At 43.5% G+C, this 15,233-nt stretch overlaps 1 protein-coding gene across 3 annotated transcripts in view; it reads left to right on the top strand.

Moving 5' to 3' along the window:
• Positions 1-15,233, top strand: part of NEDD9 (neural precursor cell expressed, developmentally down-regulated 9) — a 201,860-nt gene that overhangs the window by 141,622 nt on the left and 45,005 nt on the right. Inside the window, exon 1 of one of the 3 annotated variants that reach the window (XM_033216220.1) lies at positions 11,395-11,567. The exons of the other annotated variants lie outside the window; for them this stretch is intronic. Within the exon in view, the coding sequence (XP_033072111.1) occupies positions 11,556-11,567 (12 nt within the window). The 5' untranslated portion in view covers positions 11,395-11,555. Of the gene's footprint in view, positions 1-11,394; positions 11,568-15,233 lie in introns of those variants that run through there. 3 annotated transcript variants of the gene reach the window in all.

Genomic DNA, 15,233 nt, shown 5'->3' with positions numbered 1-15,233 from the left:
GTCTACTGATTTCAATGTTATCTAATCTATAAAATACCTTTATAGCAATATTTAACATCTAGACTAGTGTTTGATCAAATATCTGGGTAGCACACATGGCCTATCCAGGTTAATATATAAAATTAATCATCCCAATATTTGACTATAAGGAGCTTATGAGATGCCTCTGGAATATTTGGGTGCAGTAGAAAATGAGGTTTTGGAACTCAGAACACAGGTTAGGAGATGTGATTGTCATCAGAGTAGAAGTCATTGGAGAGCATGACATAGATGAGGGAGAAAATACACAAGGAAAAGGGGCTGAGAATGGAACCTTGAAGAAAGACTTCTGAAAAGAAGACTGAAACATACTGGCAAGGGAAGTAGAAGAATCAGAAGAGCCCACTGCTGTGGAAACCAAAGGAGCTGATTTCATAACAGGGGAAATAACAGGGAGTTTCAGCAGTTGAGGGGAGATCAAAGAGTTGGCAGGCAGATAACAGTCCCCAGCTTAGACAATGGAGGCTGGGGGTTCCCCTGAAGCAGGACTCCTCAAATGTGATCTGCAGACCTGCACCAGGCCACACACTGGACAGGCTCACCAACAGGTAGGTGCAGAAATTGCGAACTAGTGCTTAGAAGCTCTGACAGCCATTAGAGAGGAGTGATTTTTTATCAGCTGAGTTCAATTATCATAATGCTCATCATCATCATCATCAAGGCTGGCATTTTGCAAGTCTTTTTCATTTGTTTTTTCTAGTAATTTCAACACTACTCCTGTTCTGTGCATCAATGGCTTTGATGGTTATTGGTGGAACAGGGGTCAGAAGCAGATGCCTGGAGGACTGAGCAGGAGACCAGGATGCTGGACCACCCACTCTCTGGTCATGGCAAGTGAAAGATAGAGGGCACTTGGTCAGTGTTGGGGAAGGAGAGGTGGCAAAGGGAAGATCCTGAAGACCCAGAGAACATTGTTTGTGGCTCATATTCACTCATCCACAATAACAAAATGTAAAAATCTGGAGGATTTTGATAGCTCACTCAGCAGCACAGCCTGACTGGAGTTGGCCCGAGGTGATGTGTATTCTTTTACCCACTTGGCATGACTCTTTGTAGATTCGATTGCTGAAACATGCATGCTTTTGCTTATGGGACACAGCCATGGATTTCACTGGGAGTGTCTTATAATATGTGGTATATGCTCTAAATTTCTTTCTAAAATCTGAAATATTCTGAATTCCACAAGCTCGTCTGGCCTCCAGCTTTTTGAACAAGGAACTGTGAATCTGTTTTCAGAGTAAGGAAGACCTGAACTTACTTGCAGAGAGAAGGGTGGGACAGATTAGGGGGCACATGAGAGAGGGGATGGTTGGGGAGCTGAGTCCCAGAGTGGGCTTGAGAGGAGAGAAAAAATTGCACAGAGCTCTCTGGATAAAAAGGAAGGACTTTTTTTTTCTTTTTTCTTTTTTCTTTTTTTGCCTAGTGACCAGAACTGCACAGGTGATGACTTTTGAAAAGGTAGAGTAATTTTAAGATGGCAAAATGAAAACTGGGGGGAAGACATGGCCTCTGTCAGCTGGGCCCAGGAGGGTACAGCATTGCTTCTTGTCACTACTCTCCACCCCTCCTAAGACCAGAAGCTCCAAAAGCGGGTTAGAGCGTGAATCAGGAGAACTGCATGCCCTGGGTTCAAAAACAGCCTTGCAACACTCCCTCGTCTACATCCTCAAGTCTGAAATCACAAGGTGCCAGGCCTTAGCAAGTTAAGAGAACTTACACTTAGTGCCTGTAAAGCTCAGGGGTACCAGTGAGCAAGACTTCAAGCCTTGTGCATGCTCCTTGCCGGGCCCCCCTTCGGCTTTTTGTATAAAGAAGACAGCTGCTCTTTATTTCCGGGCTTAGTGGGCAGAAAGGAATGCTCTGTTCATATTCCGTTCGGCAAGTCAAGGGTGGACACTGGTGTCTTTACCACCACCCAGTCCTCGGCCCACTCTGGCAAGGCATTCCTCTAGCAGACAAAATAAAAGACTGCTGATAGCTGGAGCACTTTGTTTTCTAAAACGAGTCAAACTCTTTAAAAGCTTGGCTTGAACTGTGCAGGGTGTGCTGTGTTCCCCACCACATTCCTCTCACCCGCCTCCCCACCAGACCTTGTATTATCCGGATTCCTTTTATGCGCTCATGAGCGCCAGCTGGCGGCTGCTTGGGCTGGCCAGACAGGCCAGAGGCCCTGGGCCCGGGGCCTGCTGGAGATTGTCCGGCCTCAGCCAATGAGAGAAGCGGGGCACGGGAGGGAAATCTTGGAGGGCTGGGTCAGCTGGGCTCTTTTAGGGCACGAAGGGGAGAAAATGCATCTCCAGTCCCTGAAGAAATGATGTACCCTGGGCATTACTGGTGGTCATTTGGTGTTTAAAATACTCCCTTCTCCCCCTATTCTGTGCCTTCCCTACCTCCGCCCCTGGAGCTATGTTAGATGCCTGGTGTGGAAGATGACTTCCAGAGGCCAGTGTGCACTGGAGAATGGCAAAGCTCGGAAGTAGACTGAAAACAGAACATCCAACCCATCTAGGAAGCTTAAGCACATAATCCATAAGCCTTTTCTGCTTAGTCCAACTAGACAATAGCAAGACGTGGAGAGTGGAAGAGGGCTACAAAGTCCCATCATATCACATGATGTCATGCCATGGCAAGAAGGAAAGATCATGTCTTATACCACATAATATCACATAGAAAGTGGTAATATGTATGCCAGAGAAGTCAGGAAGACTTTTCAAATGTAGGAACATACAGAGGAACACAAAGGGATAGCAAGAAGAAGACCTGATGCCTTTGCTCCCCGTCATTTAATAGGTATTTTGCACCAAGATGATTGTGTTGGGCAGTGCTTCCGGAAAGAGGAGACAGCCACTCTCATTTCAGCCATGGAATTCCTGTTTATTTGATGTTGACAGATCACCTCAACCTTTGTAAAAATCCACAGTGTGAAGTTTCTATCAACAGAAAAGATTTCCATGACAGTTTCATATAACAAGTTGTTTATTTGGACAAACTAAAGCATGTAATAACAGAACATCTCACGGCTAGAGAAAACAGGAGAGACGCTTTGCCAGGCAGTCTGCACCATTTCACTATTAAACTCCTTTTTTTCCACTGAATTCTATGCCTTTACCTAGCTGGGGGCACATAAATAGTAGAAATGTGAACCTTGCACATTTATGGAGATAATTAAGCCTAAATCTTTATGCGTTTCTAATTTTTCTTATCACTTCACCTTTAAGTTAATTTCTCCAAGTCCTTCATATAAAGAAAACGCTAAAATAGAGCTTCACAATTGCTTGTCACATTTCACTGGAGTCGAGTGCATTTATTTAACACCTAATTTAATCTGTCAACGTTTTTCAATTCTTTGAAGAAAAAAGGTAGCAATTAAGTATTCCACAGTTATAATAACACTAAACATCAAAACTTCACAATCGCACAGTGTTTTAAACATCAAATCAAGATATTACCCATAGTCACTCCACTTTAGGTGGTCTGGCCGGATTTTTAGTAGCATGGTAGTGACACGGTTTTACATGTACTATTTCATGGTTTATCAAGAGCTAAGAGGGGCCTAAGACATCCCATTTTAGTATTTCATTCTTGGGAGAATTAAAAGCCACCTCAAAGAGATAGAAGGCAGAGAGCAGCAGGAAGAGGGCTCAGTAGGAGTGGTGGTTGTAAGGCGCTGTACAGCGACAGCCTGCTCAAGCTCAGCTGAGTGGTAAGAGGCACCAGGCCCTCGTCAAGTCTTCACAGCGTGGAGATCCACCACATTGCTGTAACCTAGAAGATCCAGAGAAACCGCTTCCATTCTCTGCTGCCTAGCACCCCACCATCCCCAGGCAGCCTGTCCTTGAGAGCAAAATGAGTTAGGAGGGAACCAAATGAGAAGAAATTCAGGGATCATGAGTCAAGGAGCCTTTTTAGAAAACACTACCCTCCATCTGCAGAAACAAGTTTCTTTTTTTTTTTTTATGAGACGGAGTCTCACTCTGTCGCCCAGGCTGGAGTGCAGTGGCGCAATCTTGGCTCGCTGCAACCTCCGCCTCCTGGGTTCAAGCGAATCTCCTGTCTTATCTTCCTGAATAGCTGGGACTACAGGTGTGCACCACCACGCCCAGCTAATTTTTGTATTTTTAGTGGAGATGGGGTTTCACCATGTTGGCCAGGATGGTCTCAATCTCCTTACCTTGTGATCTGCCCACCTCGGCGTCCCAAAGTGCTGGGATTACAGGTGTGAGCTGCCGTGCCTGGCCTATTATTTTTTTTTAATATTACCTTAACAAGTCTTTCAGAAAATAGAATGTATTTCTAGGACACTGTTGCTAAAGAGGTAGCTGAGGGTAAGGTCGGGTAGCCTTCATGAGGTCTCTTGTGCCAAAATATTAGTGGAGAGAAAGTGAATGAAAGCCCCATTTCACAGCTCGTAAGGAATCAAGCGTTAAGACTGTTCTTAGGCTTTTCTCTAATAATAGACTTTCATTCATTCCAAGAGCTTGACCAGTCCAGTAGATAAAAGAGGTTTATTGCCTTGAAATGAGAAGAGCTCTTTCCCTTGCCTTCTGAGAAGTGGCTTATTTTTTCCCCCTGTTGAATTCAGTGAAGGCAGTGTGCACAGAAAAGACACAGGGCTTTGAGAGGACAAAAGATGGGATGCAGTCACCTACATAGGTGCAAAACAGGATACAACAAAAGAAAAGACAGAACCCTCTTCTATAAATTGGTCAGAATCTCGTTGTGGAGAAGCAACTCTCTTAAAGGAAACCGTGCAAGGTAATACCAAGCACTGAATGGTGTGTCATACACATAAAACTGACTGGAGATCATATGCAGATTTTTTTATTTTTATTTTTTTAGAGACAGGGTCTTACTCTGTCTCCCAGGCTGCAGTGGCACAAACACGTCACACTGCAGCCTCGACCTCCCGGGCTCAAGTGATCCTCCCCACTCAGCCTCCTAAGTAACTGAGACTATAGGTATGCAGCACCACAGCTGGTTAATTTTTATTTTTATTTTTGTAGAGATGATGTCTTGCTATATTGCCCAGGCTGGTCTCAAACTCCTGGGCTCAAGCAATCCTCCTGCCTTGGCCACCCAAAATGCGCGGATTTCAAGTGTGAGCTACCGCTGGGTGCGGTATGGATGAAGATCACTTTAAATGGGTAGATTCCATGGCCTCATACTAAGCCTACTGAGGCTCATACTTAAAGGAGAGAGGCCTAAGCATTCCTTATTGTTTCTTAAGGGAAATCGGATTTGGGAAGCACTGACTTAGGCCACAGGTGATGAGAGTCCAGAGATACAGAGGAAGATTGGAAGGAGGAGAGCAACAATGGAGAGATTTTTCTAGGAAAGCTTTTATAAAGAAGATAGGGTACAAGTGGGAGGCAGAATGGGATGTAGGTAAGCAGAGCCACAAAGGGCGGCAGAGTGATGAAAGAAGAACTACATACACACAGTCTCGAATGTGCAGGTGAGTAAGGGGTGTGTGTGTTTGCATTTACACTGCTGCATCAGCCCTCCTCACAACTCAAGAGCAATACCTGTTTCTTAGTTGAGCTTAGTCCCACTAGGGTGGAGACTTGACCTTATTGAGCAGACAAATGTGTGCTCAGATAATGAAGTGCATTAATTCATTCATTCACACGAAGAGAGGAAGCCTTTGGCAGCAGTATAGCTCCATGGTCAGGGCCACACAGACTCAGAAACCAGAAAACCTGGGTTCATAAACCAAACGTGCCATCACCCTGTAAGTTGGCACATGCTGCAGAACTTCTCCAGTCTTGGTTTTGTGAAGTGTAAAGTAAGAACAATACAACCTACCTCACAGGGCTGCTACGTGAGATGAATATTAATGGACTCATGCTTGTAAACATCTGGCACGGGTCCTGGCACCTGGGAGGGTTTCAGTGAAGGCTGAATGAACCAAGGGTCAGTTAGATGGAAGGAGAAAACCAAGGGTCAGTTGGATTGAAGGAGAAAACTCTCAATGGCTGGTCTTTGGGGAGGTTTCTGGAGACTTGCAAAAGACTGGAAAAGTTGCTGCCTCTAATTATTTTTGAAATAACTTTGGTATATGTAGATTGTTTTTAAAAACTAATGTCAAACTAGAAATGATAAAACATGGCCCTAGAATGGTTCCTTTTTAGGACTGGACTTGTTCCTCTGGTCTAGCACTCACTCAGCTTCCAGATTGTTCTCCTGTAGATGTGGAGAGATCTGTACTTTATTCTGAACTCAGGCATAGATGTACCTTGCACTAATCTAGACTGTGGGTCGGCAAACTTCTAGAGACAACCATATAATACTTTTTCTTTGGCTTTGGGGGCTTTGCCATCTCTGTGGCATCTGCTCAGAGTCTGCCATTACAGCTCAAAAGACATCCCTACATGAATAGGGATGGCTGTGTTCCAATAAAACTTTATCTATAGACATCAAAATTTGAATTTCACATCATTTTCATGTCTTATCTTGGTTTTTTTCCCCAACCACTTAAAAATGTAAAAGCTATTCTTGGCTCATAGACGCAGAACTAGCAACAGGCCTTGAGTTGACCCTGAAAAGGTGCATCCTAACACCATTTTAAATAAATGGAAAACTCACAGCGAAACTCAAACACACAGGGGAATATGTCTTCCCTGTTCCCTTCCTGAGCAACAAACAGAACCTCATGATAAACATACGTTCTTTGAAGTTACATTTATCTTTTTACTCATTGATGCTGCAAGCATTTATGCACCTCTAAGGTATACAACAGGACAGGGGACACAGAGATGAACAAGATACCACCCTGTTCCCCAGGAGCACATATCAGAGCTGGGGAAACAGACATCAACAAATCATTATGAGACAACGTGGAAAGCCCTTATAATAGAGCCGTGTTCCAGTACAATGAGGGCATAGTGAAGGGAGGGAGGAATTAGTTCTGAAAGGGCGAGGTGGGTAGGGTGGGGGTTGTAGACAAGGATACACAAAAGAGTTAGTGTTGAGGCCAAACGTGACAGCAAAAGAGTGAAGGGGGGGTCATTCTCAGCAGAAGGGCCTGCCTGTGCAAGTCAGGAAGGTGCAAGCCTGTCTTGGAATCAGTAAGTTCCCCCCAACCCCACACCCCCAAGTATGGCTAGAGTGTGGGATGCGGGTGGGGGGTAGAGGGAGAAAGAAAGGGTGGATTCAGATGGTGGTCCACACCAAAGTGTCCGGATTTTGCTTGCTAAGCCATTGAAGTGTCATTAGAGGTTTTTAAACATGCTAGTAATGTGATCGGCTCTGTATTCTAGGAATTAAACATGTAGTGATCAACGTGGAAGATAGATGACAGCAGGGAGTTAGGCAAAGACACTAAAAAGAAATCATTAGAATAGACCAGACCAAGAGATTCAGGGGCCCGACCTCACCGCTGATTGCTGTTATAACTCAAGCTGGTGGGGCCCTGTGTGAGGCACTCAACCTTTCTGAGCGACAGCTCTGCCCTCTCTATGAGTGACTGGATTAGGTGATTTCCAAAGTCACTTCCTGCCCTCACATGCTCTTCACTCTTTGCCCTTCACTCTTAGAGAGCAGTCACGTGGGTTCCTTCCACATTGTCAACAGAAATATTTCTTCCTTCTAGCTTCCTCTTGATTTTTTGCTGTATTTATGCCAGTGCCCAGTCGCAGCTGGAAAATCATTAGAATGGCATCCGGTGCCATTTCCCTGACTCTTGCCTGCACGAGCATTGGGAAGGAAGAGTGCTTGGTCGAGGAGCAAGCAGGCAGCAAGGATGACAGGCAGGGATGCTTGCCAGAGTGCTGGCAAGTGCAGGAGGTGGAGCTGGAGCCCCAGAGTTCCAGCCAATTTTAGGAGGGTCTCTATGGGAATACTAGGTCTGCTGCCTAAATCAATTACATAGCCCAGTTTAAATATCATTTTTGCATCGGATAGTAATAAATGAGGAAGGGAATTGTTTCTGTATTCACTGAGACAATTTGTGTTTCCCTGAAGAGTTTTGAGGGAAACCTACTAAATGACACGAATATAGTAACAACTATCTGCATTATTTAAGCTGCATTAAGACAGCCTGCTGTCCTTGAGTGTTTAACAAAACAGAGGGAAATAGATTACTCCCTGCTCAAAACACCGCAGAGGCTTCATGTCACACTCAGGAAAAAATCCAAGCTCCCGACCACCTACCTCTCTGAGCTCATCCTCTCCATCCAGCCCTGTGTACACCACGCTAAGCACACCAGACAGCTTGCTGCTCTTAGACACACTAAGCTCATGCCTACTGCAGGCCTTTTCCCTGGGTCACTTCTGTCCCGAATGCTCATCCCCCAGATCTCTGAGTGGCTGGATCCCTCAAATTATTCAGATTTCTGCTTAAATATCATCTCCTCAGAGGAGCTTCCCTGACCACTTTATCTAAAATAATACACATCCTGTCCCACCCGGATCTGTTTTCCTCCAGCCATTTTCCCTGCTTAATTTTTCTTCATAGCATGTATCACTGCAAATCATATTATACATTCATTTAATTATTTTCCTCAACTCTCACTAGACAGTAAGCTCCATGAAGATGGGAACTTTGTCTGGGCTACTGCTGTATCCTCCCCTCCTAAAAAGGTACCTGGCACATGCTAGGTACTCTAGTGATAATAGTTCAGTGAGAAAACTGCCGTCTGAAAGAATGGCACACAGAGGAAGGGTTTCCTCCAACTTTTCCTCAATGCCTACCACACTTATCAACAGTAGTCTAACAGTAATACTAGTTATAATTAATACAATAATTAAATAATAATCTACAATAGAATATAACACTAATGTCATATAAAATATGAACAAAATAATATATCATAAATCTGATATTAATATTAAAATAATAACTATTAGCAGTAATAAGAATAAGCAACTATGTACAGTCTTACAGTGTAACAAGTACTACTAAATTCTATCCACATTATCTTATTTAATCCTCATTATGAGGTTAGCAGGTATTATTATTTTCTCTGTTTCATAGTGAAGGATATCAAAATTAAGAAGTTCAACTGGCCAGGCACAGTGGCTCATGTCTGGAATTCCAGCACTTTGGGAGTCTGAGGCGGGTGGATCACCTGAGGTCAGGAGTTTGAGACTATCCTGGCCAACCTGGTGAAACCCAGTTTCTACTAAAAGTACAAAAAATTAGCCAGGCGTGGTGGCAGACACATGTAATCCCAGCTACTTAGGAGACTGAGGCAGGAGAATCGCTTGAACCCGAGATGTGGAGGTTGCAGTGAGCCAATACTGCGCCACTGCACTCCAGCCTAGGCAACAAGAATGAAACTTTGTCTCAAAAAAAAAAATTTTTTTAATGTTTTGAGGTTCCAGCACAGCACAGGTTTACCTGATTCCAACACCCTTGTGCTTTCCTTTATGCAACTAACTATATACTGACCCAAACCTTCTTGAAATGAACTTCCGGACATGTGTCTTAATTACCTCACAGGACAGAAACAGGAAAGCAGGAGGGCCACTTGTTGGGAACCAAGCCTTCTAGCTAGAGAATGAAATTACAAAAACCCCCAGCACAGACTTTTGGAAACTGTTTGAAAACATTAAAATATAATAGGACAGCACTCATTTACTCAATGATACTCATCAAACAAAACAGAAAGAGGATTCAGCTTGACCACTTAGGAAGCCAAAGGAATGTTATCTAGATCTCTTGGAGGCCACAAGACTCATCTTACAGATGGGAAGGGCTTTGAATCATTGTCCTCCTTTATCCAGGCAGACACCAAAAACGATTTCCTGCAAACTAACGACTCTCCAGTCAGTCTGCAGGATTCTTAGGGAGATCTTTACAATGCAATATGCTGCATGCTTAATATGTGTTCAGAAAGGCCTTGTACATTTGCTCAGGCTTATTTTTGCTCTAAGGACGAATGAGGAAAAGCAAGGCCTAAGACAGGTTGGAACAGGTTTGTCAACCTCATTAGAATGGCCTGGGGGGTCACATCCCTGGAATCGGTGCCACTTTGAACTGCAAATGAACCTGCCAACCCTGCATCTGGAAACCACTTTTGTAGGACAGCTGCTCTCTCATTCCTTTTGCTTAGATCATAAAAGTAGAGTTTTCATCCATTGGGAATTTGTGTGTTAGAGGCGAAGGGAATCAGATTCTGATCCAACTTGGTCAGGAAAAAAATAATAATAATAATAAGGGCTGATTTTTCCATCCAAGTCATGTAGTCTGGTTGGAGTGCATCCCACTCGGGGACAGCTATTGTCTGGATTCACCAAGTCTCAGTCTTGCCCAGGAAAAAGGAATTTTTCGCCTCACTGCTCTATCCTTGAGAAGAGTTGCAGAAGGTGAGCATTTCTGTTTTCTGGGTGATTCTCTTTCTTTATAGAAATCCTAAAGTGGAACCTTTATAGAAATTATGTTCTGTGCTGACTGGTCTTTTAAACCAGGCTCATCAAACAGTGGGCATTTTCGTTTCCCTGGATAATAAGTGTTGGTGGGTTAATGGGTCATCCTCAGGACAGAGGTCAGAAAGAAAAACACTGCAGCGTTCAAAGCTGGAGCTCGAAATGCCAGCAGTCAAAAAACACAGAACTCAGCGGACGGTGATGATGTATATAGGGCGTGCACTGGGCAACCCCATCTGAGAGGTCACATCTAACCTTTATCCTCAGCAAAGCCACTGAAGGTCGCTCAATATGTGTGACCTGCAACTGAGGCCCTGGTGAGACGCTGTCCAGGAAAACGCTGAGTGCGTGTGCTAGAGGGTTCCTTTTCACTAAGGGAGAATTGTCTTCCAGCTCCTTGTAGACTGACATCGCGAAGTACTTTGAACGTTGAAAAGAACAAAAAAAGCAAACAGTCACACACACACAAAAAGGAGGCAGGAGGAGGGGGAAAGAAAAAGGGACACAGAGAGAGAGAGAGAGGTATCAGCAGGGGTGGTTAGTAAAAAGGGGCCCGGAGACAGAAAACCTTTTGTTCCCGGAGTTCGTTTCATGTAGAGATTGTGAGGTGAATGGCTTTGGAACGAAATGGGTTTATGAAGGAGTTGCTAGATCACAGGAAGCGCGACTGTCAGACTGCTTTTGTGAATTCAGTTTCTTTAAAATTTGGGTTAATCTTAAAAAGAATGTATCTCCTTTTCCTGTTCTCTTTCTTTCTGTCGTCTCCTTTGGCGGGGGCGGGGGGACAGAGTAGGGTTCAAGACGGCTCCCCACTTTCTGTTTTATTTTCCACCCTCTGATAAAGCAAAAAGAAGAGATCACATTACAAGTTCTTTGTCAGTTTTTCAGAATTAGGGGTGGGCAGGGCCTGAGCATTACCTTGTCCCACTAGCCAATGGCGGGGCGGCATGCAAATGAGGTCCGCGATCAGCCTGCCTCAGTCACAACAGTGAGCTCAGAGACTTCGGGGAGGCGCTGCGACTGACAAGCGGCTCTGCCCGGGACCTTCTTGATTTCTCCTAGTGCTGCACTCAATGGAGGGGCGGGCACTGCAGTGCTTAATGCTGTCTAACTAGTGTAGGAAAACGGCTCAACTCAACGCCGCCGAAATGAAGTATAAGGTAAGAGAGTGCCTTTTACAGGTTTCCTTGCAAGCTGAAGGCTGTGCCTGCGGGTGTGTGCGTGTGTATGCGTGTTCCCTACTGTGACAGTCCCTTGTGTCTCCCGGAGAGTTCTAAGATGGGTCTCGGTCACTGAGGTTGGCATGTAAGCAGGCAAGCAAAGACCCGGTCTTTGAGACTCATTCCAGGGGTTCACAGTACACCCGAGTCCAATTGCTCTGAAAGTTGCCGGGGAAATACCTCGGTGAGAAGTTAAGACTTGGAGCAGTTTCACAGCAGCCACTGGAGATCAGAGGGTGTCTGACTTGAATCGCGGCAGGCATTGGCTCAAGTCTCCTTGGCTTCCCCAGGCCTGGCTTCCACTGCCCTGGGGAGCCGTAATAAGGGAGGAATGAGGACTGCATAGTCTCTCTCAGCCTGGCTCTTAGTGCAAAGTTTTCCAGCCTTTCCTTTAATCGTTTGGTCTTGGAAAGAGTATGCCATATGCACTTTTGGTGGGAGAAATTAAAAGCCTAGATTACACAGCTGAGGATGGAAAATGTTGACATCCTTATGTGATATTGGATGTAGGAATAAATAAGTATGAGCCATTTCTTGAAAACACTTTTACTGGAGTTTGAATGGGGTGAGAGTGTGAAGGCTCAGGCTGGTTCACTGTACCTGAAAGCTTACCGAGTGTCATAGTCATAGTACTTCAGCAGCGTTATTTTCCAATGCATTCTACACCATTGTTTGTGTATTTTTCTTGCCAAAAGGATTTTTGACTTGCTCCACATATTCCCGGACCCCTCCTTTTTTTTTTTTAAAGTCACTCCCATCTAAGGAGGCAAGCAGCTTCCAGGGGACACAAAGAAAGCAGACTGCAATGAATTGGGCATGGATTTTTCTTGAATGATGAATAGACATGAGTGCTAGTGCTACTATTTTATTTTATGCTATTTTAAACAAAAGTGTTATTATTAAGGTGGATTTGGGCAAGGGTGCTAGGCTTTCGGATTGACAATTTATATTAACTGTATACTAGCTGGAAGCTACTTCGCTTTTTTTCTAAATTTTTCTGGTCCATCCTTTTTTGATGTAAGGTTGTAAATACTTGGTCTAGCTGATAGCCACTGACTAGCCTTAATAATAAAGCTTTTGTTCAAAAACTGTGAATCTTATTCAAAAGCTTTAATCTAAATGTCGAAAGTCTTTATTGTAATGCCTACGTTACCACTGTCTGAAGACACAGGTATCAGCTATTTCTGTTTTATCAGTTTTCTATTATCTTCTTCAGTAGGGAAGATCAGAGGAAAGGGTTATCCTGAAGACTATTAATATTTGACTTTAGGATGCAACCAGGAACAGATCCCTCTACCTGGCAGGAAAGCTATCTTTCTTAAAGTGGGTCACCCCATATTTCCTTAGTTAGAACAATGATAGGACCAGATACTACTCAGCCTGGAGTGACTTTTTTGCTCCTCCTTTCCTTGTTGTTGAATAAGAACTAGCTTGCAGAATAAAAGAGAAAGTATGTTCATGTGTCTATTATTGGAAAGTATAAATGGCTGAAATTAACATTGGGTGCCATAACCTAGAAAGTGACGAAAGTGACAAAGTCTCAAGTCACTTGTATTCAATGATCTCATCGTGTTTAGCTTTTCTCTTTATGGAAAGAAAATCTAAAGGCAACCGATAAAGTGACTGACAATGTAAACTGCAATTGGCATTCATGGAGAGACCTGCTTCTCCACTGGGCCTTACTGGTATTGAACACTTTGCCAAATGATGTAAATACACGATTTTTATTAGCCTGTGGGCAACTTCACCAGCAAAGAAGTTAACTTCTCTGACCGGACAAATGACTTATGCCCTATGATGACTACTAAATCAACCAACAACTGAAGAAATCCACTTTTACTTTTTTATAAAGTTTTCTTTCTCTCTCTTTAATAATGAACAACTTTACTTCAGGAAAGGATTTTGTTATTGTAAGTAGAGGAGAGACACAAAGGTAATGAAGTAACATTAATTGAGACTTACTGTGACAATACAAGATTGTCATATTCAACTCTCCCAATAGCTCTATAAGGTGGGTATTATTTTTATACTCAATATCAAATGACACAGAGAGGTTAAGTAATTTATCTAATGCCACACAGCTAGAAAGTGGTGAGCTGGGATTAGAACTAAGGCGATCTGGCTCCAGAACTCATGACTTGAACCACTATTAAGAGAAAGAACCATCGCTGACCTCTCTAAAATATGGCTAGTGTTTTCTTTTCCCAGAAAGTTTAAGACTATTTCATCCCAAGTATTCCTGCAGGATAATTTCTTTTTAAGACAGTAACTCTACAAAGTAAAATGAAATGCACTCTTGGCAGTTATTTGTTTAACTTGAGCCACTTAGGTAGTAAAACCAGATAATTATTAGATTGTAAAATCCTGGAGACAAGAATTATCTTTAAAATACTACATTGCTCTATGCACTGTAAATTTAGCACAGATCTTAAAATGTTCACTGAAAGACTTATGAAACAGGCCCTAGAAGATTTTTTGTCCTTGTTAACCTGATTATCTGGTTTGGCTGCCCCAGGGATCACAACTAGGGAACAACAAACCTTCACTTATTTTGCACTTAACATACACAGCTTCAGGCCAGGCAGCAACATACTTGCAACAATCCTGAGAACTGTGGAACGTAAGCTATTACTCCGGACAGACATTTCTGGTTAGTACATATCTAGTCTGTCTTTATTTCCCTATATGTTTTTTATTTGTCCACAGGAAGGTTGCAGTCACTGTCATATGTACTTAATTTTCCATTTCTCTTAGAAGGGATTCAGTCTGTGGTTATGTGATAGTAAATTATGGGGGCTTCATTTATTAAGCGTTTTCTACAAAATCCCCTTCATATACAGAGCATGTTCTTAATTGGGCGGGGGCTGGGGGATTAGGGAATTGCCCCGATGGCCTTGGTTTGCTTACCCAGTGAAGGCTCGCTCCTTAAGGTCTGGAGGTGGATGGTTGTGCTGTTTGCCGGGAGGGTGATGGAAAGATCTCTGAGCAGTTATGTTTGAGCAGAAGCCCCGAGAATCCGCCCCGTTTGTGCCTGCCAGGCCCGAGGCCCCGCCCACCTCAGGCCCAGCCCTGGCGGGGGCTCAGCAGCCACTTGGCCTGGCCGCTAATGGCTGAGCAGAGATGCTTTTGTGGCTTTGCCAAATTTCTGAGCCCTTACGTGCCTACATTAAAATTCTAAATTATTTATCTCGTCTGCCATGCAACAAATTCATTCTTTAACGTTTTGACTGAAGAAAAATTACAGACGGAACTTACAATGCCATTAAGAAAGCTGCATTCTGAAAGTCAGAGAGCCCTGTGTTCTGGTTGAATGGAGTTCAGGGAAAGGAGAACCTGTGTGCTGAGAAACCGTGTGCTTTGGAAGGGACTTTGAAAGTATTCGTATTTTCTCAAGCAAGACTGAGGAAAATAATGACAGAGGGTCTTTGATTTAGTCAATATGGTCATGTATAACCTATAAAATTCCCAATTATTTCCTTGCTTTTATATTTTGGTTTAAAATGCTTTATTTTTCTCTGAATGATTTTTGCAACCAATCCAAATGTAGGACTCCTGCCCTTTTCCTTTTTAAACCTTGTATGAGATCTATGGATTTAAAAGCACTAA

This window comes from Trachypithecus francoisi, unplaced genomic scaffold, assembly GCF_009764315.1.
Source record: "Trachypithecus francoisi isolate TF-2019V2 unplaced genomic scaffold, Tfra_2.0 Lachesis_group10, whole genome shotgun sequence".
NCBI classification, from domain to species: domain Eukaryota; kingdom Metazoa; phylum Chordata; class Mammalia; order Primates; family Cercopithecidae; genus Trachypithecus; species Trachypithecus francoisi.
This window is presented reverse-complemented; position numbering and strand designations above follow the sequence as displayed.